Here is a 24,650-nt window from a genome sequence, read left to right as displayed (position 1 = left end):
TATACAGATATTGCAGAAAAGGACATTGAGATGTTTTAAAGAATAGTGTTGAAGATTTAGCTACCCTTTAATCTTCTCGTATTTATGAAAAACATTTGAAGTTCTAAAAGCGCTGTGTCCTTGAAAAAGACGTAATAGTGTCATCAGAAACTGAACTGGAAATGATGGTATTTTAGTAAAGTCAGTAGTGAACTGAGGTGGGCCAGTCTATGGCTTCAAACTCCAGGGCTGAAACGGAGTCCCACTCCGGCCCTGTTGTAAAGATTAAAAATCAACATTTAATGATGATGTTGAACTTTTTAGCAATTACATTGTACATAGTTTCTTGCAGTAATGTTTTTGTAGTAAATGGGTAGCAAATGTCATTTGTTTCCTCCCTTTTTTATTGATGGTCCAATCTGTGACTCAAAAAGTGTAATGTAATCAAAACCATGAGATTTGTGATCTGTTACATCACTAGCTGTCATTATTTTTGTATAATATATTTAAGGAGCATTCCTGCTGCTTTTTTTATACAATTTACAGTGATCAATACTGAATTGAGCTTTATATTCTGAAATCATATAATCGCTTTTAATGGCCAACCAATCAAAATATAAGCCTTTCACAAACATTCAAATGAGATGCTTCGAACCATGTTCGATATTTGCAGAATTTATAAATCATTCACTTTGTCATATAATAGAATAGAGCATGAGCTTTAAAAGCGGCAGAATAGAGGAATTTCTAAAGACTTGAAATGGGGGAAAAAGTCATGCTGTGTCATTATGAACTGTAACTATCAGCTGTCATATGGGCACAAGAAGGACATGAACAATGTTACTCTCAAAATTAGTCTCGTCTACAGAATTAGTCTCGTCTACAAAAAAACAGTGTGCAGGTTTGGAATGACATGAGGGAGTGTATGATGTCAGAATTTACATTAAACGTTGAAGTGTGAAGACAAGTATGAATTATCACTAGACAACTGTGTAGGCCGAATGCCCAAAATGTAAAAAATGTTGCTTCTTCTGTTCATTTAAAACCTGTTTATAAAGGGGTCGGAAATGCCTGGTTTTAGACCACAATAATTGTATGTACACTGTATGGTGTAGGGCCACAAACACAATTCACATTTACAAAATTTAATTCGTAAGTTCAAAACGCAATTCATGAATACACAAATCCAATTCATATAAAACAAAACACGATTCAAAAATATATGAATGCAATTCGTAAGTTCAAAACTCAATTAATGAATACACAAATTCAATTAGTAAGTTCAAAACACAATTCATAAATACTCAATTCATATACAAATACAATTCATAAGTTCAAAACAAAATTCATTAATACTCAATTCATATACAAATACAATTCTTAAGTTCAAAACACAATTCGTAAATACTCAATTCATATACAAATACAATTCATAAGTTCAAAACAAAATTCATAAATACTCAATTCATATACAAATACAATTCATAAGTTCAAAACACAATTCATAAATACTCAATTCATATACAAATACAATTCATAAGTTCAAAACACAATTCGTAAATACATAAATTCAATGAGTAAGTTCAAAACACAATTCGTAAATTCACAAATCCAATTTGTGAGTTCAAAACCTGAATAAAAAATACACAAATACACTTTGTAAGTTCAAAACACAGTTCGTAAATACACAAATCCAATTCGTAAGTTCAAAACACGATAAAAAAATGCAAATCCAATTCGTGAGTTCAAAACTCAATTCATAAATACTCAATTCATATACAAATACAATTCGAAAGTTCAAAACACAATTCGTAAATACACAAATTCAATTCGTAAGTTCAAAACACAATTCGTAAATTCACAAATCCCATTTGTGAGTTCAAAACCTGAAACAAAAATACACAAATCCAATTTGTAAGTTCAAAACACGATTAAAAAATATGCAAATTCATAATGTAAGTTCAAAACACAATTCATAAATACTCGATTCATATACAAATACAATTCGCAAGTTCAAAACACAATTCGTAAATATACTAATCCAATTTGTGAGTTCAAAACATGATTAAAAAATACCCAAATCCAATTAGTAAGTTCAAAACACGATTCAAAAAAACACAAATACAAAACTTAAGTTTAAAACACAATTCGTAAATACCCAAATCCAATTCGTAAGTTAAAAAAAAACACATCCAATTTGTTAATTCAAAACACGATTCGAAAATACACAAAGCCAATTCATTTGTCGAAAATATTTATGATTTTTACTTGTGAATACACAAATTGTGTGTTGTATTTATCAATTGTGTTTTGAATTAACACATTAAGATTTTATCAATGTGAGCTGTGCTGTGCATGTATGAATTTATTTTGAAAATGTATTATTTTTTTAAACTGATCTGGCTCTATCCTTTTACGGACATTACTGCATCAATTCGTCTTCGGGATGGCAGATACATTTACATTTAGTCATTTACATTTAGTCATTTAGACATTACAAGTCCTGCCCAGTGGCCAGATGGGTGTTTGAGCTATTCTACTTGAATAATAGTGGCTAGGTCAGAAACATTTCCTGACACACTCCTCCAAAACACCCCGAAGTTGCTCAATAATATTTAGATCTGGTGACTGTGCAGGCCATGGTAGATGTTCAACTTCACTTTCATCTTCATCAAACCTTTGGCAGTTCTTGGCAGTGATGCGCCCACTTAGCACAAGTATTATGCCTAGGGAATGCCATGATATTGCAGCCCAAACCCTCATGCTTTATTCTGTGCATGCAACAGTCTGGGTGGTACACTTTTTTGGGGGCTTCTCCACACCGTAACTCTCCGGATGTGGGAGAGACAGTGAAGGTGGACTCATCAGAGAACAATGCATGTCTTACTTTGTCAAAATCCCAACATTTTTGCTGCTGAAATCGACATTTGCCATTGCCACACAGAAATGCCAACTGCTCCAGGCAGGACTCGAACCAGCAACCTTCTTGCTGTGAGGTCTTGCACTGAGCGACCGTGCCGCCCATCGATTAAGTTAACAAATGTAAATTGTTTTAGCATAAAACAATTAAGGTGTCCCAAAACAATCTCAAGAATTGTGTTGTTTCAGCTCTTCAGACAATAAATAATTTGAACAAGCACCAAAATCTTTTTTTTTTGTCAGTGTATTATCAAGAAAACAAACATAATCAACACCTAGACAGAGTATTAAACCTCAAAGAGTGTTCCCATGTGCCATCTATTCTGGCTTTGTACAACAGGGTTTGGTGGAAAACATGCTGCTGGTCTTCTGTACACAATGTTCATCAATGTTCCTGATGCAGCGGGTCACTCTGACTCATGCGGGAAAAGCACAAGCTGTGAGAAATCAACAATAATAGAAAGACCAAACAGAATTTAATCGACTGCATGTACTTTCTCTCTGAGGGATAGATATGTAGCATTTATATTACTCTTGATTTATCAAAATGGTACACTTACAGTATGTGCTTTTTCTGGATAGGTCAGTGTGAACTGCCATGATAGTTGTTATAGTATTAGATGTTTAAAACTATTATTTGAAAAATTGAAGTTCAAATAATGCACATGGCTTAAACCTGTTTGAGTTTTTTTTCTTCTGTTGGATTAAAAACAGCCATTGAATTACATTATATTTTTTATTATCTCCAGTTAAGCTGTTTCAGCAGCTTAATTGGAGCTCATCTGTCGTAAATTCAGTTGCAAGCAACATTATAACAATTTTAGGTCTCACTTTATATTAAGTGGCTTTAACTAATATGTACTTACACATGAATTAATAGTTTGTTACAATGTACTTATTGTGTAAATACATGTATTTATTATGTACTTATGCTTGATTAAATACCTGTATGTAATAACATGTGATTAACTTCTGTAACTACATTTGTAAATACACTGTTGACCATCCCTTACACCTTAACCCACCCCTAAACCTACCCATACCACCAAACCTGTCCATAACCCAACCCCTATCCCAACTCAAGAGCACCACAAGTGTTCTCAAATACTTTATAAACACAGTAAGTACATTGTGTTTATTTTTTGATGTAAGTACATAGTAGTTAAGGACACTTAATATAAAGTGGGACCCAATTTTAATCCCTGTTTTAGAACAAAACAATCAATCTAGAGGTGTGAAAGCACCCTAATACTAGTACTGTAATGCATTCGTCCTCAATTGAGTGGAGTCAATACGTACCGAGTCGATTAAGACATCATTAAGGCCCCATTTACACTAGTGCGTTTTAGTTTTAAAACGGCGTTTTAGAATGAAAACGATCCGCGTCCACACTCGCGTTTCACCCAGCGTTTCTGAACTGCTCTCCGTCCACACCAAAACGCTGAAAACGCACATCACGTGACCACACACACACTCTCAGGCAAGCGCTGTAGCCAATCTACCCAGATGAGAGCTGTGCTAGTCGGACTGCTCATCAAGCATCTCCCGCTGGATCTAACCTCACTATATTTATTAAACGGAATATTTCTTTCATCTTGTTGTCTTTATTTAACGACATATTCATTGGACATTGGAATCTATTACTTGTTCTCAGGTAACGTGTTTTGGCTAAGCGCAAAGATAAGTTAATGATTAATGTAAGCACGTACATTCTGTATATTGACAGATCGCTTGCCTTTATTTCCTATAATGTATAAACTTATTGTATGTTATACTTTTATAATGGCCATTATCGATTAAAACTGATATTCAGCAAAGAGAGGGTGTGTTTCGTATTTTCACTGAAATTGAAAGGAGGCAGTTGTTGTAGGCTCCGTTTTGTTATAAATATGCACACAGTGAAGATGACGCTCATATTTGCAGCACGACGCCTCAACATTTTTGCTGTCTGTTTAGTTGTTAATATTAAAATGAAAATAGGCAGTTCCTTATATCATGTTTACATTTTATTGTTGAGAAAGTAAAACAACGAAGCCAGGGTGATGTGAATGAAGTTATAAAGTACACTGTTCTCTTTGAAGATTTACCCGTGTCCTCGGTATAGTCTGTTTTCCATATCAAACTGAGAAGAAGAGACTGCAGCCATGATCAAACTTGCGAAGTTTTAACTTACACGGAGAAGATGCAGGACTGAACTGTGCGTGTTAGGCTACTTAATATTCAGGAAAAGCCCCAATCAGAGAGGCGAATGTCTGCAGCCCCGCCTCCGTTTTCAAATGTCTCCGTTTTCCATCATCCACACTGAGACGGAGCAGCTGCGTTTCAGAATGAAAACGGCCTCTCCAGCGTTTTCGAAACGCTCCGTTTTCGGCGCTCGAGAACTCCGGCGTAGTGTGGACGGTTGGCGTAACCGTAGCAAAACTTATGCGTTTTCAAACTAAAACGCATTAGTGTAAACGGGGCCTAAGACTTTCGCACCAAGAGTCACGTTGGAAATAGCGGTGTGATGCGCTTAAGCCTTCCAGACACACCCAGTTCAATAAATGCTGTAAGCGCATCGCGAGTCACGTTAGAAACAGTGGCGTGACGCGCTCGCGTTTTCCAGACTTACCCAGTTTAATGAATGCTGTAAGCGCACCGCGAGTCACGTTGGAAATAGCGGCGTGACGCACTCACGCCTTTCAGATGCACTCAGTTGAATAAATGCTGTAAGCGCATCGCGAGTCATGTTAGAAACAGCAGCGTGACGCAGTCGCGTTTTCCAGACGCACCCAGTTTAATGAATGCTGTGAGCGCACTGCGAGTCATGTTGGAAATAGCGGCGTGACGTGCTCGAGCCTTTCAAACGCACTCAGTTGAATAAATGCTGTGAGGGCACCGTGAGTCACGTTGGAATTAGCGGTGTCGCACTTATGCCTTCTAGACTAACTCAGTTTAATGAAAGCTGTAAGCACTCCACGAGTCACTTTGGAAATAGCGCCGTGACGCGCTTGCGCCTTTCAGACACACCCAATTTAATGAATGCTGTAAGCACACCGCAAGTCATGTTGGAAATAGCGGCGTGATGCGCTTACGCCTTCCAGACACCCCCAGTTCAATGAATGCTGTGAGAGCACCGTGAGTCAAGTTGGAAACAGTAATTTTCTTTATAAATAAAACTGAATTGATGGTCGCCTAGCAACCTTTGAACCACACCACACCCGCAATAAAATTGTCAAGCATTGATTGGTCCGTGGTGATAAAAAGTTTGAGGACCACTGCTGTAGTGTATGAACTAGTGTTTGAGTGTCAGACTGCCTGTATAAGTCAAATGATGGATGGATGGATGGATGGATGGATGGATGGATGGATGGATGGATGGATGGGTGGATTAGTCAAATCATTTAACACTACTTGAAATCCACAGTGAGAACTAGATAAAGAGACATCTCATCCTCAAAATATCAATCCAAGAGCACTGAGTGACTGAACTGTGTCTCACCCTGATCCCTCCATCTCCTCACTGCTTTCATTCAACCTTTAATCGCTCTGTTTTCTCGGTTACTTGTAAACGTCCATCATCAGCTCATCTCACTCTCTCTCTCTTGCATCTGACATTTTCAGTTCCCAAAATATTTACAGCATTTCAATGCTTCAGATAAGCTGTAATGGTGCGCAACCACTTCCCTTCTAACTCTGTCGTTTCAGCATCACGCCATACATTTGCGTTTTAGCAGTCTTTACAGTCAATTTGTCAAAAAAAAGCCAATGCAAACCTCGAGATCTATCACACATAAGCATGCTTCTGAACACAAATGGGAGACGATCTGTCATTTTCTGAGAAGTAGAACCTACCCCTTCCTCTACTTCAGTGTTCAGGGTAGAGTTTGCAGTCTGCAAGACAAAAGATAACATATATTTAATAACAATCTACATTCATGCTAATCACTGACTTTTCCAGAGATGCTGACCTTTTCTTAATAACACAATGGAGGAAATTTAATAGGAGTCTGAAGTCATTATTTTAAAATTCTGAGTTTAAAGCAAATAAAAGAAAAGCTATCCTAAAAAAAATACTTTAATATGCATCTACAGTATGTACTTTCTCTCTGAGGGATAGATATGTAGCATTTATATTACACTTGATTTATCAAAATGGTACACTTACAGTATGTGCTTTTTCTGCATAGGTCAGTGTGAACTGCCATGATTAGATGTTAAAAACTATTATTTGAAAAATGTTAAGGTTAAATAATGCAAATGGCTTAAACCTGTTTGAGTTTTTTTTTTTCTGTTGGATTAAAACATACTGAAGAAAAAACAGCCATTGAATTACATTATATTTTTTAGTATCTCTAATTAAGCTGTTTAAGCAGTTTAATTGGAGCTCATCTGTCGTAAATTCAGTTGAAAGCAACATATTAACAATTTTAATCCCTGTTTCAGAACAAAACAATCAATCTAGAGGTGTGAAAGCACCCTAATACAAGTACTGTAATGCACTGGTCCTCAAATGAGTGGATCAATTGGAACCGAGTCGATTAAGACATCATTAAGACTCTCGCACCGAGAGTCACGTTGGAAATAGCGGTGTGACGCGCTCAAGCCTTCCAGACACACCCAGTTCAATAAATGCTGTAAGTGCATCGCGAGTCACGTTAGAAACAGTGGCGTGACGCGCTCGCGTTTTCCAGACACACCCAGTTCAATAAATGCTGTAAGTGCATCGCGAGTCACGTTAGAAACAGTGGCGTGACGCGCTCGCGTTTTCCAGACTTACCCAGTTCAATGAATGCTGTAAGCGCACCGCGAGTCACATTGGAAATATCGGCATCACTAAAAAAAGCTATCCTAAAAAAATAACTTTAATATGCATAACAATCATCAGGTTAACACGATACATTAAAAAGGGCATGTCTCCCATTGTTTAAACAGTAATGAAATAAAGCACGCAGATGTCTAAAACAAATATTCAGACTTGCACTATAAAAATATGCTGGTTTTTTTTTTTTTGGTTCTGCATTTTGTGATTTACAGGTTTCTTACATTTATTTATGGTTGTGAATTGCATTTTGAGATCTTGATCTCCGGTCTGTCGAATTTTGATGTTAAAAATCCAACTCTGCTGTTAACTAAGTGATATTTATTGACATATTAGTAGTTTGGAAAAATGTATAAGGAATAATATATAGTAGAATTTAGACAACAAAACAGGCAATATATCACTTCAAACTGTTAAAAAATGTCAAATGTCACTGTTTTAAACAACAGTTGGTGGTCTTATAATGCAATTCAAAGCATAAATTAATTAATAATTAAATAAATACAGTAAACTGCTCATGGTCACACTTTACAATACGGTTCATTAATTAATGTTAATTAATGCATTTACTAAGATGAACAAACAATGAACAATACATTTACTACTGTATTTGTTTATGTAAGTTAACGTTAGTTAATGAAAATACAGTAGTTCATTGTCAGTTCATGTTAACTCATGGTGCATTAACTAATGTTAACAAGCATGGACTTGAATGTCAATAATGCATTAGTAAATGTTTAATAATGATTAATAAATGCTGTACATGTGTTGTTCATGATTAGTTCATGTTAGTAAATGCAAAAACTAATGAACCTTATTGTAAAGTGTTACCCTGCTAATTTATTTTTTACAGTAAAAGGAAGTAAACAAAGAGTTAAACATAATTCATTTTTATTATTTAATCTGCTGTTTACATGTCCAAAACTTTTATTCAAAGCTTCTTCAACATATAAAGTGCTATAAAAGATTTATCTATTGCACTGAATCTCATGGATCTATCCCGGGCTTCTTGTCATACTATATGGGATAAACTGTTACAACAGGAACCTGCTGTTTATTGACAATAATTCGAGAAGGATATAGCTTGGTGTAAATATCAAATATTATCCAGTGTCACAACATGCAGGTAGTTACAACCTACAAGATATGTAATGGCTTTTCAGCTAAATTGAAATGGTACAGTGATAAATAAATGTTAAACAGCTGAATGCAGAAGATAGCATGGGGGAAGTATCTAATCAATGGTTTTAGCATAAAAATCGGAAAAAAAGGAGCATTTTTGATACTTCTAGAACATTTTCAGCAAGGAAGAAGTGGAAACGAGAATTTAAGTAACAATTCTCAATATTAAAGGAGATCTATTATGCAAAAATCATTTTTTTATGTAGAGTTTAAACACAGTTGTGAGGTAACTGTGTGAATATATCCAGCCACTCATAGGGAAAATGTATTCATTCTATTTTTTATTTCTAAGTCTTTTAATTCTAAATGTCCGCAGTTACACTTTGACTTTCTCCCTTTGTACATGTCATTAGAAGAGAAAAACTCCCCCCATGAGTGACAATGTGTCCATCATTAGCATAGACCCAAACTTTTCAGCCCGCGACCCCCAAAATGAGAATGCCAGTGACTCGTGACCCCCAATATTCTCTGAGGTGGTGGTTATAAATACAGAAACCTTGTATGCAATGACGCACACACACCGATAGACCCAAGTCTATTCTTTGTTTTTTGTTTTTTATGTATGTCAGTGCTGTAAATGGGCTAGAAAGTTTAACCTGGTGTTACAAAATCTCCTGCATCTGACAGTATTGCTGAGTCTTTAATATAATGTAATTACCCGAGAAGTCGCAATCCAATAGAACTAGTAACTATACGCTACTATAGTAACTATATAGTTTAAAGTAACTATAAACAACTATTTTTTTCTCTTCAGTATGTTATTGATAAAATACAGTAAGTCTTAAGGTTTAATAAAAATTAATTGATTTTTGAAAATCACCAGGCGACCCCCCTTTATTGTCCCGCTACCCCTCGGGGGGTCTCGACCCCCACTTTGAGAACCTCTGGCATAGACAACCCTAAATGAGAAGCAGACGTCTGCCACTAGTTTTCACACTGTACCTGCAGGCAATAATGTTAATTTCCTGCATATTATTGCAATATTGGATATTTATTAGTACTTCTAAAATACATATTCTACATGATTTTATTCTACATGCCTAATCTTATCTTTGTTAAATATAACCTCTATAAAATAACCATGAATAAGCAACAAATTAAGAGTTTCATTCATTCATTCATTTTATTTTCGGCTTAGTCCCTTTATTAATCTGGGGTTGCCACAGCGGAATGAACCCCCAACTTATCCGGCATTTCTTTGCGCAGCGGATGCCCTTCCAGCTGCAACCCATCATTGGGAAACATCCATACACAATCATTTACACACATACACTATGGAGAATCTAGCTTACCCGATTCACCTACCACTTTTTTGGACTTGTGGGGTAAACTGGAGCACTAGGAGGAAACCCACGCGAACACGGGGAGAACATGCTAACTCCACACAGAAATGCCAACTGACCAAGCTGGGGCTCGAATTAGCAACCTTCTTGCTGTGAGGCGATTGTGCTACCCACTGCACCACTGTGCTGTCCCAAATTAAGAGTTTATTGAAGCAAAAGACATAGTAAATGCTTTGTTATTATCGAGAATTGTATCTTAAAATAAACTGTAAATGATTCTGTATATCTATAGAACTTGAAATCAAAATATTATAGGTTGTTTTATGGCTCTTATTTAATTCCATTTATTTTATTCAACGCACATTAATAAACATTACTGTAAAATGTGCCAGAATTAGTCAAGAATGGCAATTTTTCATCTGTAGACCCTTGACAGAATGTTAAAAATTCACATCTAAAATTACACTATCATGTACTCTCACTGGCCACTTTATTAGGTACATCTGGCTAGTACCGGGTTCGATCCCTTTGCCTTCAGGATCGCCTTAATCCTTCGTGGCATAGATTAAACAAGGGACTGGAAATGTTCCTCAGAGATTTTGCTCCATATTGACATGATAGCATCATGCAGTTGCTGCAGATTTGTCGGCTGCACATCCATGATGTGAATCTCCCAATTCACCACATCCAAAAGGTGCTCTATTGGATTGATGTCTGGTGACGGTGGAGGCCATTTGAGTACAGTGAACTCATTGTCATGTTCAAGAAACCAGTCTGAGATGATTCGGGCTTTATGACATGGCGGGTTATCGTGCTGGAAGTAGCCATCAGAAGATGAGTACATTGTGGTCATAAAGGGATGGACATTACACCACCAACAACAACATGAACTGTCAATACAAGGCCGGATGGATCCATGCTTTCATGTTGCTGATGGCAAATTCTGACTCGACCATCTGAATGTCGCATCAGAAATCGAGACTCATCAGACCAGGCAACGTTTCTCCAATCTTCTATTGTCCTATTTTGGTGAGCCTGTGTGAATTGTAGCCTCAGTTTCCTGTTCTCAGCTGACAGGAGTGGCACCCGGTGTGGTCTTCTGCTGCTGTAGCCCATCCGCCTCAAGGTTGGACGTTTTATGCATTCAGAGATGCTCTTCTGCATGACCTCTGGCATAAACAAAGCATTTGCGCCCACAGAACTGTCGCTCACTGGATATTTCCTCTTTTTTGGACCATTCTCTGTAAACCCTAGAGATGGTTATGCGTGAAAATCTCAGTAGATCAGCAGTTTCTGAAATAGACCAGCCCATCTGGCACCAACAACCATTTCACGTTCAAAGTCACCTAAATCACCTTTCTTCCTTATTCTGATGCTCGATTTGAACTGCAGAAGATCGTCTTGACTATGTCTACATACCTAAATGCATTGAGTTGCTGCCATGTGATTGGCTGATTAGAAATTTGCGTTAACGAGCAGTTGGACAGGTGTACCTAATAAAGTGGCCGGTGAGTGTATATAAATATAGCGGGAAGAAAAACCCTCTTGTGACAGCTATTCTCGAAAGAAAAATCAGACATGTGTATTATTCTTTCCACATTAAATACAGTTTTACTTCACACTACCAAAGTGGCAGTGGATATAGGCGGATATTATTTTATTAGCCTGTTCGTTTTAGTGGTAGATACCCGAAGAGATACACATGCAGTCAGTTGTTTCTCTTGTCCGTCCCAGAGTCCCTGGATGTAAATTGATATAGTCTTGTCCTGCCCTCCCACTGCAGGAATATTGGACAGGAGAGCGAGCAACACACCCCCGAGGCGACAGTCTGTCTGGACAGCCCCATTTTTACAAGTCCCATCGCAACTTTGCCACACTCCACACACGTGCACCCAAACATCTCACATACACACACTGACTGAGAATGGCATGCGTATACATATGGCATGTAGCGGTGCAAACATCCATACACCAGAATACTGTAGATGCACACACACACATGCAATGACAGCTGCAGTGTGGATGTCCAATTATAGTCAATCTCCTGCTCTCTTAGCTGTGGTGGATTCAGTGATGTCTATGTCACACACACACACACACACATAATCAACACCGACTCATTGGAAAAAAACGTGCCTCAGCCTATACAGCTGGCTGCACTGAAAATTGTATACATTTTCACACAGATTATGATTACAAGGGTAGATTTGGGATAGATTTTTGTGCAGCACAATTTCAGACACCTAAACACTTTTACATAACGCATGATTTGAAAACAAAAATAATACATTCGGAGGTTTGCATCGTATAATCAGCTTCATATGTATGGGGTTTCTAGCTTGGTGAACTTGCTGGGTTGCTCAGCTCGTAGAATAGGAATCAGGGAAAAGAAATTCTGAAAGAGCCAGTGCAAATACAAACAATTTACCAGTGTTATTTTATTAAAACAGTTTTTTTTACAATACATTTCTATTGCAATGCCTTCCTTTAATCAAATCATGAGGTTCAAATATTGAATTAACCATCCAGAGCTTTCTCTGTGAGGTTATGTTTCCAGCCGAGCAGCATAAAACCTCTTCAGGGTATCTCTCTCGCTCTCTCACTCTCTCTCTCTCTCTCTCTGAGTGTGCCTTGTATTACTTATGTTGTGTTTATTAAATCGAAACCTTAGAATTATAAGATTCTATCTGACATTTTTGTCAAAATTCTGTTATTCACGTATTATTATTATTAAATAACAACTTATTTACATGGGCGAAGCAGTTTCGCAGTAGGTAGTGCTGTGGCCTTACAGTAAGAAGGTCGCTGGTTTGAGCCTCGGCTCAGTTGGTGTTTCTTTGTGGAGTTTGCATGTTCTCCCTGCATTCGCATGGGTTTCCTCCAAGTGCTCTGGTTTCCCCCACAGTCCAAAGACATGCGGTACTGGTGAAATTGTCCGTAGTGTATGAGTGTGTGTGTGGATGTTTCCCAGAGATGGGTTGTGGCTGGAAGGGCGTCTGCTTTGTAAGAACTTGCTGGATAAATTGGTGGTTCATTCCGCTGTGGCGACCCCGGATTAATAAAGGGACTAAGCCGACAAGAAAATGAATGAATGAACTTATTTACATTATGTGATGTTTTTTAATAGTTGTTTACATTTGAAGATTGTTTATTTAAAAAACAAAACAGGCTTAATCTAAAAAGTCGAACTGTAGTTTGGCTCTGTAAGTTTTTTTTCTGTGAGCCAATCAGCATTTCGAATGCACACGAGGACCAATCAGGATCAACTTTCTTTGTCATTTTGCCGGACTGCTCCATTGACAGCGGTAGACCAGAAAGGAACACAAAATCAGAGTCGACTAAATAATGCAGCACCACACAAAATTGAAAAGAAACCTGAAACTGAAAAGGTGTGTGTGTCAATATGATAATTTAGAAGCATTTTTTGACATTGAGAATTTTTTTTTAACTTTACATTGTTGAAAAAGAAACTTTATTAAAAAATTTTATATATTAAATGTGAAATATTTTTATTTGTGTATCTATAGACAGCAGTGGTCTAAAGTAACTAATTACAAATACTCAAACTACTGTAATTGAGTAGTTTTTCTCAGAAACTGTATATATATATATATATATATATATATATATATATATATATATATATATATATATATATATATATATATACAGTATAAGTCAGAATTATTACTGATAAGATGATTATTACTGATATGACTAATAATTTATTTTCTTATGGAAAAAGTCTCGGCTAGTTTCGGCTAGAATAAAAGCAGTTTATATATTTTTTACGCCATTTTAGGGACAAATTATTAGCCCCTTTAAGCTCTATTTTCTCTTATTAATCTACAGAACAAACCATCATTATACAATAACTTAATTACCCTAACCTGACTAGTTTACCTAATTAACCTAGTTAAGGCTTTAAATATCACTTTAAGCTGTATAGAAGTGTCTTGAAAAATATCTAGTCAAATAATATTTACTGTCATCATGGCAAAGATAAAATTAATCCATTATTAGAAATTAGTTATTAAAACTATCATGTTTAGAAATGTGTTGAAAAAAATATCTCCATTAAAAAGAATATATATATATATATATATATATATATATATATATATATATATATATATATGGGCAACAATGTGCCCATATACTAAATTTACATTTAGTCATTTAGCAGACGCTTTTATCCAAAGCGACTTACAAATGAGTTAGTGATACAGCCAGAGAGGCAATTGCAGATTAGGAAGGAGGGTGGAGACTAAATAGTTGAGTTTTTAGTAGTTTTTTGAAGACAGCGAGTGACTCTGCCGTTCTGATGCAGTTAGGGAGTTCATTCCACCAACTGGGCAAATTGAGCGCGAGAGTTCGGGAAAGTGATTTCTTCCCTCTTTGGGATGGAACCACGAGGCGATGTTCATTCACAGAAATATGTTAAATGTTATCTAAACAATTCCAAAAATCCCTGCATTCTGTGAAATGCAACGAGATATGAAAACCTGTGCTACACCGCTATATGTTAGAGAGTAGCTGTTACTGGAAAAGCTAAATGTTTACAAAACTACAAATTGAAATTGCTATTCAGGGTGACCAAGCAATTGGGATAGGATTTTCTTAACATGTGCTTCCATATATATAGTGTTGCCATTTGATTCAATTTTATTGGAACATAAAATTGTGTAGATATTATCTTGCTAACTATCTTGTTTTTCTCTCTCCCCTCTTATCTTTGTTTTCCAGGGTGAAAGAAAACACGCCACAAATCCAAGGTCTAAATGGACTTCTGAACTGTCTACTGTAAAGAACCCTTATACTGGTTGAACTGTGCTATAAAAGGCAAGCGGAGACGAGGAGAGCTTGCATGATGGCTCCAGAAGGTATAGGGGAGCTTCGAGACTTGCTCTTTCTCCTGTTGCTATGCTTCACGCTATTGGCTGAGCTACTGGAGATGACTGCAGCGTCCTCACAAGGATTGGATGGGGAGGATGACATAGTGTGCCCTTCTGTGTGCCGCTGTGATGAGGACTTCATTTACTGCAACGACCGTGGATTGAGCGCAATCCCACCTTTGCCACCATCCGCAACTGTTCTTTATCTTCAGAACAATCACATTGACAACGCAGGGCTTCCTAGGTCCTTGGAGTATCACACTACTGTGCGTGTTATATATCTCTATGATAACGAGCTGGATGATTTCCCCATGCATTTGCCACCTTCGATAAGAGAGCTCCACCTCCAGGACAACAACATTAGAGTGTTGCCAAGGGCTGCACTTGCTAGACTTCCACTCCTTGAGAAGTTACATCTAGACGACAACTCTGTTTCTACAGTAAGCATTGAGGATCAAGCCTTTGCGGACAACCCTCGATTGCGCCTACTCTTCCTTTCCAGAAACCACCTTTCCAGCATCCCATCTGGTCTTCCTGCCTCACTCGAAGAGCTTCGTTTAGACGACAACCGAATCTCAACTATTCCCACGCATGCCTTCCGAGGTTTGTCCTCTTTACGTCGCCTAGTCCTGGATGGTAATCTTTTAGCGAATCAACGTATAGCCGATGATACCTTCTCACGCCTGTCAAACCTTACAGAACTCTCCCTGGTGCGTAATTCACTTCAGACACCTCCCCTTAATTTGCCCAGTGCCCATCTGCAAAGACTCTCCCTACAGGACAATAATCTCATACACGTGCCTCGGGGCTCACTTGATGGAATGCGCAGACTACAGCGCCTAGATCTTTCTGGAAACAATCTGACTACCCTTCCTAGGGGGTTGTTCAGAGATTTGGATACTCTCGGGCAGTTGCTTGTGCGGGGAAACCCATGGCACTGCGGGTGCAATTTGCGCTGGCTTCATGACTGGCTTGAGGCAAAAGGGAACACAATTACCGTGAGAGGCTTTATATGTCTGACACCAGAGAGAGTCCGAGACATGGCTCTCAGAGATCTTACGAATCAAATGGATGAATGTGAGCTGGCTGCTGCAGGGGGTGGAGGAGTAGGAGCAGGAGTTGGGGTTGGTGGGAACAGGATGAGTGGAGGAGCTGTTTCTACCACACTTTCTCCCCCTCAAGGATCCCTCTTTACTCTCAGATCCAAGCGACCAGGCTTGGGACTTCCAGATTCAGGGCTGGACTACACATTAAGCAGCAGTGGTGTTGGGAAGAACCTGGCTCTAAATGTGAAACCCCTATCACATGATAGTATCCGCGTTACTTGGAGTGTAGCACAAACATCTTCATCCTTTCGATTAAGCTGGCTTCGCCTGGGAACGAGTTCTGCTATGGGTTCCATCACAGAAACCTTAGTTAGGGGTGACCGGCGAGAGTACCTACTAACTTCCCTACAGCCTGCTTCAAGCTACATCATCTGCATGGTGCCTCTAGTGTCTAACAGTGGAAGCAGAAGTGGTTTGCCTGGGGGGGACGCAGAATCAAATGACGTTCCCGTTTGCGCCAGAACTGAAACATCTGATCCCAACCAGCCGGATGATGAACAAGGCGAAACCGAAGGCTCTGATCAAATGACTTCTCTTCCACTTGCTGGAATTATTGGAGGTGCTACTGCAATAGTTTCCCTAGCTCTGATCATTGCAATCTTTTGCTGGTATGGGCATCGTGCCGGACGCTTCACATCACGAGACCACTACAGTCATAGTAGTGCTCGCAAAAGCAAGAACTATGACGATTACATTGAGTCAGGCACAAAAAAAGACAATACCATCCTTGAGATCAGAGGTCCTGGATTCCAGATGACACCGATGGCAACAAGGCAGCCCATTCAGCCCAAACCAGTCCGAGAGGATTACATTATACACACCATCTTCCCCTCAAATGGCACAGGTTTATACAAGCCATCCCAAAACATCACCAACTCTGGCTACGGTACCAACCGTGGCTATAGAGAAGGAGGTATTCCAGATATAGATTACTCTTACACATGATAGCTCTGACTTAGAAAACATAATTAGAAGTTATGTATTGCATAGATACACCGTTTTTAATCAACATGGGCTCTGCAGAATCCCTTTGTGCCTTTTGGTCTCCATTACAATGTAGCCTGCTGTTCATGACACTATTAAACTTTTAATTGGCCCAGATGCTTATAGGAAGCATTATAAATGTGGTGCCAGGAGGCGATGATGCCATTTCAGGTGGTGATACCAAATGCTATTTTCACCTCCCGGTGTAATGATCAGTGTCCCTGACATTGCTGTTTTATCTCTGGCTGGTGCACTGAGGTGAATTCAAGGGCATCCCACACCGCATTCAGCTCCCAGACTGTTCATAGAGCTCAATGCCTACATGGGAGAGAAAGAGAGACTATCGTCTCGTAAAAATAAACATTCTGCTGTACATTTTAATATTTGTCTGCTATGAGCTGGATTTCATCCAAGATTGTGAGTCCTGCATCAAGCAAGATAATCTCTCTGCTAGGAGGAAACTGGAAATGGCAAGTGATCTTTCTGAGAAATGCATGGGATCACATGTATAGTTGATTTTTGGGGATATGAGCTGGAGAACATGACTACGATTCCTAATAAATTTAAAACAAGCAGAAACATGGCCACAAAAACTACAGCAAGGTTTGAAATGCCTCAAAAACTAAATAAATATGAAATCTCATTCACTTGAAAGCTGCCTGATGCTACTCTCATAACGTCTAAGAAGCGTTATAGTGACTGTTCAAGTTTCAGACTGGTGTAAAGTTGGTAAGATGATTGAAATGGGCTTATGTGTTTTGAGGAACTGTTCATTTTTTTTTATAACTGCAACTAAACCCTGGTGTGTTGATAGATACACAAGTACGCAAGTTAGATATTGGACACCATCATGACTCTCTTTTTTTACTCTGATTGCTGTTTGTTTTACTTTATTTTATTACTATGAAAGGCCTGCTGATAGCCAAAATGTAATATTCAAACATGGGTTTTCACTTACTCAAGGTTAAATCCCCCAATCAATCAGAGCCAGACAAGCCAAGCTCTCTCATTATTTAAACAAACTGTCAAAGTGTTCACCAACATGAAGGTCTCACCTCTTGTATTTGTCAAAATCACATCAATATGAAGGAATCTTTCCCTACAAAAATTCTAAATGTGCTTGTTTCAAAAAGATTGTTATGTTTCTATAAATATTTTCCACAAAGACTGTTCTGTTAAGCTGGCTTATGGTTTGCAGGTTGCTTCTTAGCCACATTCTTAGCACAAAATAATATTCTTTAATCACTTACATTACCTAGAGATGATGTTCACCACAGCTTCAGGTCTTAGGAAGAAGAAGACAAAGGGTTTTAGAAGGAAACCAGGAATTTGTACCATAACACTGTGGACCTTCACTGTGGAGATAGAGAGTGTATCAGAATGTTGTATAATTTTGTAAGGTGGTGATTTTCTTTTTTTGCTAAAAATAATTATTTTTCCTTGTGTCAATGCTTTCATCCCATTCATTAAAGCCAGCAGTTAGACAATAAAAAGATATTCTAATATTAGGGATTTACTGATTATTTACTTGCCCTCAAGTGGTTCTCCAAACCTTTGAGTTTCTTTCTTCTGTTAAATAACGAAGAAGATATTTTAAAGAAAGCTGAAAACCTGTAATCATTGAAGTCCATAGTAAGGAAACCAAACACTAATGTCCCATTTACACGGGGCTTCAGCGTCAACGCTTGACTGAAGGCGTGTCTGAAGTTGGGGCTGAAGCGATCGTCATAGAAGCGTCAGCCAATGAAATTCAGTCAGCAATAGGCCACTGTCTAGCTGTTGTATTTGCATACAGTGATCTGGTTGGCTGACGCTTCCATCAGCGCTTGAAAAGTTGAGCTAGTCCCAACTTCTGCAGCGAGCAACGCCGTTGGATCCACAATGCAGTTCAGCAACGCCTGAGGTCACCCATTCAAAGTAAATGGGAAGCGTTGACGCTGACGCCCTGTGTAAATGGGGGGTAAGTAGGTCAATAGTTAGAGGTTTCCAGCTTTCCTCAGAATATCTTTTGTGTTCAACAGAAAAAAAAGGAAACTCATAGAGGCCCCGCTATACTTTAAACGATATCGAAGAACGAACTGAAATGACACTTTGAATAAAATTCGGCTGAAATAAAATTTTTCTGAAAATCCTGAAAATGAACCGCTGGAGAGTGCCAAATACGTCCAAGGAGGTATGTTTTTTTTTTTTTTTGCTGTTTTTGTTTTTAGGAATCCACCAGAGGCCGCTGTGTATGCTTTTTGAGGTCTCTAATTCCTGTTGCGAGTGCCATTCGCGACTGCTGTTCTCGCATAAATCCACCAGGAAAGAGCTTAAGTAGCTGGTTCAGGTGTGTTTAACAGGGGTCGGAACTAAAATTTGCAGCACACCGGTCCTCCAGGACCGAGTTTGGGCACCCCTGCACTAGACAATTAGTGCAGACAACTCATGTCTTTTCTATCAGCTCCATTCGATGTCTGTCCACGGCAAATAGACAACAATGTATGTAAGATATGTGGTGCACCTAATGAGGAAGACTCTTTGCTGGATGTTTATAAAACTGTTTTTCTCTGTCAGCTGCCATTGTTGTTTAGGAGTACATACGAGCAGCGTTACACATTTATAACCCACCTACTACAGCCCATTTTACCAATCCCCCCTCCTCAACCGCCCTCTTCCCCTTGTGCGCTGTTCAATTTCACTTTCTTCCTCGACTTCCCAACCCTCTTCACTTATGTCCCCAACAACCCACTGCTCTTCACTTTCGTCCACCGTCCGCGACACCCCTTTGTCATCTAAAATTCACGGATCCTATAGCCCGATCTGTTCCGGGACCTCGCAACTCAAAAATTAGGCACTGAGTATACCGTCACTTTTTTCACATTTTTTTTCGCCCTCAAATGAATATCAATAAAGACCTTCGTCTGAAGTATTCCGGGGCCTTTAAAGTTTGAAACAAGTAAAAGGTCCATAAATGATGACAGAATTAAAATTTTTGGGAAAACTACATCAGAAAGAAGCACTTATCCGAAAATGTACTATGGTAGATAGAGAGAAAGGGTGTTGCCATAACAGTTCTGTTCTACTCTGCTGTGTTTGTATTTGTGTATCTGAGGAAATGTGGAGAATTGAAGACAGCTTACACTGCCTTGTATTTTATGTACTATTTGGCAATGTACTGAACTTGTCAAAACCAGGAAATGGAAAGTTGGAGACAAAAGAGTGAAAGCCAAGTAGAATGTTCTATACTGAGAAAGAGCAAGATATTAAACAAATAAAACATGGATTTTTTTGAAGCAGGGGCCCAACTGAAATGAAGCCTGTGGTGCTGAGCTGTGCATGAAATGTTTTTTCATCTTTGCTATCTGCTGCGGCGCCGGCACTTTGTCTTTCTCCTTTAGCTCTACACAAAGAAATGCTCCTAACTTCTGTTTCAGAGATGGAAATGAATCAAGACTTCAGAGAGTTTCGGTACACATTGGTTTTACAGCAGTTCAGCCTCACAGTAAGTCTTTTTTTGTACACTGAAAGCATTGGTTTGATTTTAATGAGACGTTTTAAATCTTTTATTTAAAAGCCTGTAGATTGACATCTGGAAAATTGAGATAAAGGTGAAGGGTGCACAGGATTGATACGGACAAAACTCTACTCACTATCCACTGCACTACTGTTTTGATGACAGACCTTTTCTGATCTGCTTTATCAATTGTTAGTACATTTTATCTAGTTAGAAGTGGCTTTACTTAAAAAAAAAAGGGAGGGGGGAAGAAAATGGTTTCATCCCAGCAGGCACAGGACATCAACATGACGTAAGATTAAAGTCTTATGACTTATGATTGTCATGTGGACGTTGAATTTTGTTTGGAAATGAAAATTGGGTTGATGTCAGAACCCAACATCAGGCTGACGTCATTGTCCAACATCCAACCTAAAATCAACCAGATGTCTAACGATGTTACAGCTTGCCATTGTGTGGACATTAAAACTATGACGTCTATCAGACGTTGGATTTTGGTTGCCACAACTGAAGAATAAATGTCAGTATTTGACATCAATATGACGTTGGTTTAAGATGTTTGCTCAACAGATTTTGGTCACTTTCCAGCACAACCTTAAATCAGCCAAATATCAACTCATTTCATGTTATTGTACGTTAAAATAATGTTGTCCATCATTACGACCTAAATCTAACCTATTATAACTGTCTTATGGTGTTGTGTGCCTGCTGGGGTTGTTGTCTCACGCCCCATTCACTAGGGGCGTCAGCGTCAACGCTTCACATTCACTTTGAACTGCATTGTGGATTCGTCGGCGCCGCTTCAGAGGCGTTGCTTGCTGCAGAAGTTGGGACTAGCTCAAATTTTCAAGCACCGATGGACGCTTCAGCCAATCAGATCGCTGTATGCAAATACACCAGCTAGACAGTGGCCTATTGCTGACTGAATTTCATTTGCTGACGCTGCTATGACGATCGTGTCAGCCCCAACTTCAGACACGCCTTTAGTCAAGCGTTGACGCTGAAGCCCCGTGTAAATGGGGCGTCACTCTTGTGTTTTTTTATCAAATCTAATATGAACTTGACAAGCAATGGGCGGAATTTTTATTGGAACAAAATAGTTCAACTATATGTTAATGCAGCATATTGATACAAATCCAAAATGGACAAAACCCACCAGGCACAGGACGTCAACATGACATCAGATTGTTGTTGTACCCCAACACCGAGGGACGTTGGGTGGAAATTAAAATCGGGTTAACATCAGAACTCAACGTCAGGCCTACGTCAATGTCCAATGTCAGACAGATGTTGGATGTTGGTCACTTTCCAACGCAGCCTAAAAACAACCAAGTATTAACATCTAATGATGTTACAGCTTGAAGTTGTGTGGATGTTACCACTATGACGTCTATCAGACATTGGATTTTGGTTGCCATACCTGACAAATAAATGTCAGTATTTGACGTGGATATGATATTGGTTTAAGATGTTGGAATAAATATCAACGTAACTTGACGTCATTATCGGACATAAAAATAACATTTTCCTAAAACGCTGGCTAGACATTGAATTTTGGTCACCTGATATCACGACCTAAATCTAACCTATTAGTAACGTCTCGTGGTGTTGTGTGTCTGCTGGGATTGTTGTCTCACTGTTGTGTGTTTTATGAAATCTAATTTGACATCAATGGGCGGAATTTTAATGGAACAGGAAAGTTTATCAAAACAGTTCAACTATATGTTAATGCAGCATGTTGATACAAATCTAAAATGGACAAAACCCACCAGGTACCGGACATCAACATGACATCAACACACTCCAATGTCAGGGGATGTTGCATTTTGGGTGGAAGGGAGAAGCAGGCTAACAACAGAACGCAACGTCAGATTGAGTTTCCAATGTACGACGTCGTACATTGGATGTATGAGATATCGGATTTGGTCACTTTCCAATTCAACGTAAAATCAACCAAATATCAACGTCTATTGATGTTACAGCTTGACGTTGTGTTGGCGTTACCACTATGACGTCTGTCAGATGTTGGATTTTGGTTGTCATACCTGACGAATAAATGTCAGTATCTGACGTCAATATGACGCTGGTTTAAGATGTTGGCTCAACGTTGGATTTTGGTCACTTTCCAACACAACATAAAATCTAAATAGTTCAGCTATATGTCAATGCAGCATGTTGATTGGAAATGGACAAAATAGGTCTATTAAAATTCTAATCAAATTCATACTTGCATTTATTCATACAATAAGGGATAGTTCACCCAAAAATAAAAGTTCTGTCAGTATTTATTCTCCCTCCTGTGGTTTTAGAACTTTTAAAATAAGATATTTTAAAGAAAACTTGGGTTGTTGGACCCATTGACTTCTTCTTCTAGAATCTTTTTTTTTTTTTACTATTGATGTACGGGTCCCAGGAACCAGCATTTTTCACAATATCTTCTTTTCCCTGCTGAAAAATCCAGCTTAAACCAGCTTCAGACTGGAAACGACCAGCTAAAACCATCTTAAACCAGTTTGACCATTCTGGTTTAAGCTAGACATAGCTGGTTTTGGCTGGGCTTCCAGTCTGGCTAGGCTGATCAAGCTTGTTTAGCTGGTCATCTCCCAGCCTGTCCAGCTAAAACCAGGTTGGAAATGGCTGGAAACCAGCCTGGAAGTGGCCAAAACCCCTCTAAAACCAGGCTGGTCGACCAGCTAAAACCAGCCAACCATCCTAGGCTGGTTTAAGCTGGATTTTTCAGCAGGGTTGTGTTCAACTGAAGAAAGAATCTGAAGTGAAGGGTGAGTAAATGACAGAGTTTTGGGTGAACAATGCTTTTAAGGAAAATTTATGCGTCCATTTATCATCCACCAGTTCTTCAAACTGCTTATTGGAACAGGCTACTTGACATAGCAAAAATGAATGACACCGGATGACGTCAGTACTTGTGTTATATATATATATAAAGTGATAACATTAATTCAAATTGAACTGAAAGAGGGATACGCTTAGCTTATTTTAGGGTGAACAAACTGCATTCATCTCAGGTATAATTTCCACTTGCTTTCAAAAGGATATTTGTTGCACCTCAAGAGCACTTAAAGCCAGTCGAATGAACTGTTATTATATTACCCATGATTACTATAATTCAGATGTACGGAGCTTCTATAAAGGTTGCACGCTTTTGAAATTCAACAGGTGGAAATATAGGGTCTTACATTCAGGTTTCATCCTATAGATCGTATTTTTTTATCTGGAAATATTCAGTTCATTTGCTGTCTTCGCTTCTCTGATCCGCAGCCATTGTTTTCATCTGAATTTGCAGCATGTGCAAAGAAGGATTACAGAGTCTGTGTGTGTGTCCTTTAGCGTGATGACGATGTTCTTTAGGGCTTCAGAAAAACAGAGGCGTACATTAAAAGTATTTTCTGTTGCAATTTTTTCTGTCTGTTTATTTAAACCATCTGCAAATTCAGTATCTCCTGCCGACTCTGACCAGCAGTTGTTCCACCTGCACCCCATTACCGCAGATGGCTCTTTGCTAACGCTCCGCTATACACACACACACATACACACGCGCACTTAAACAAACACACACTCCTTCTGTTGTCACCCCTGAGACACGAGCGCAACCTGCATACTCATTATGTAAAATAACAGGAATATTTTTTCAGCTCACACACAAGCTCTTCTCACTCCCAGGGCATCAAATGCTGTCGCTTGAGTTTTTGTATGTTAGCATAGGCTACATGCTAAAAGCAACATGGTTATTAAAAGATGAAGATGATAAAACTTTTTTTATCAATTGACTTTTTCTTAGTCAATCACATAGACTTTATGTCTTGTTTCTAATCCAAATATAAAAAAAATCTCAAATCAAGAACCATTTTCTAGTCATGAAAAAATAGATGAAGTAAAAAATGTTGTTTTGTTTTCAGAAATATTATGTAAAAATTAAGTGATTTTTTTCCTTAATACAAGCAAAATTCATTCATTCATTTTATTTTCGGCTTAGTGCCTTTGTTC

General features: G+C 38.5%; 1 protein-coding gene across 4 annotated transcripts in view; it reads left to right on the top strand.

The window, feature by feature from the left end:
• Nucleotides 1-24,061, top strand: part of flrt1a (fibronectin leucine rich transmembrane protein 1a) — a 110,227-nt gene extending 86,166 nt beyond the window's left edge. For all 4 annotated transcript variants that reach the window (XM_073951639.1, XM_073951638.1, XM_021476683.3 and 1 more), the window contains one exon: nucleotides 14,911-24,061. In XM_073951639.1, the coding sequence (XP_073807740.1) occupies nucleotides 15,032-17,110 (2,079 nt within the window). In that variant the 5' untranslated portion in view covers nucleotides 14,911-15,031 and the 3' untranslated portion in view covers nucleotides 17,111-24,061. The remainder of the gene's footprint in view (nucleotides 1-14,910) is intronic.
• The last annotated feature ends 589 nt before the right edge of the window (nucleotides 24,062-24,650 follow it).

Source organism: Danio rerio, chromosome 5 (assembly GCF_049306965.1).
Source record: "Danio rerio strain Tuebingen ecotype United States chromosome 5, GRCz12tu, whole genome shotgun sequence".
NCBI classification, from domain to species: Eukaryota; Metazoa; Chordata; class Actinopteri; order Cypriniformes; family Danionidae; genus Danio; species Danio rerio.
This window is presented reverse-complemented; position numbering and strand designations above follow the sequence as displayed.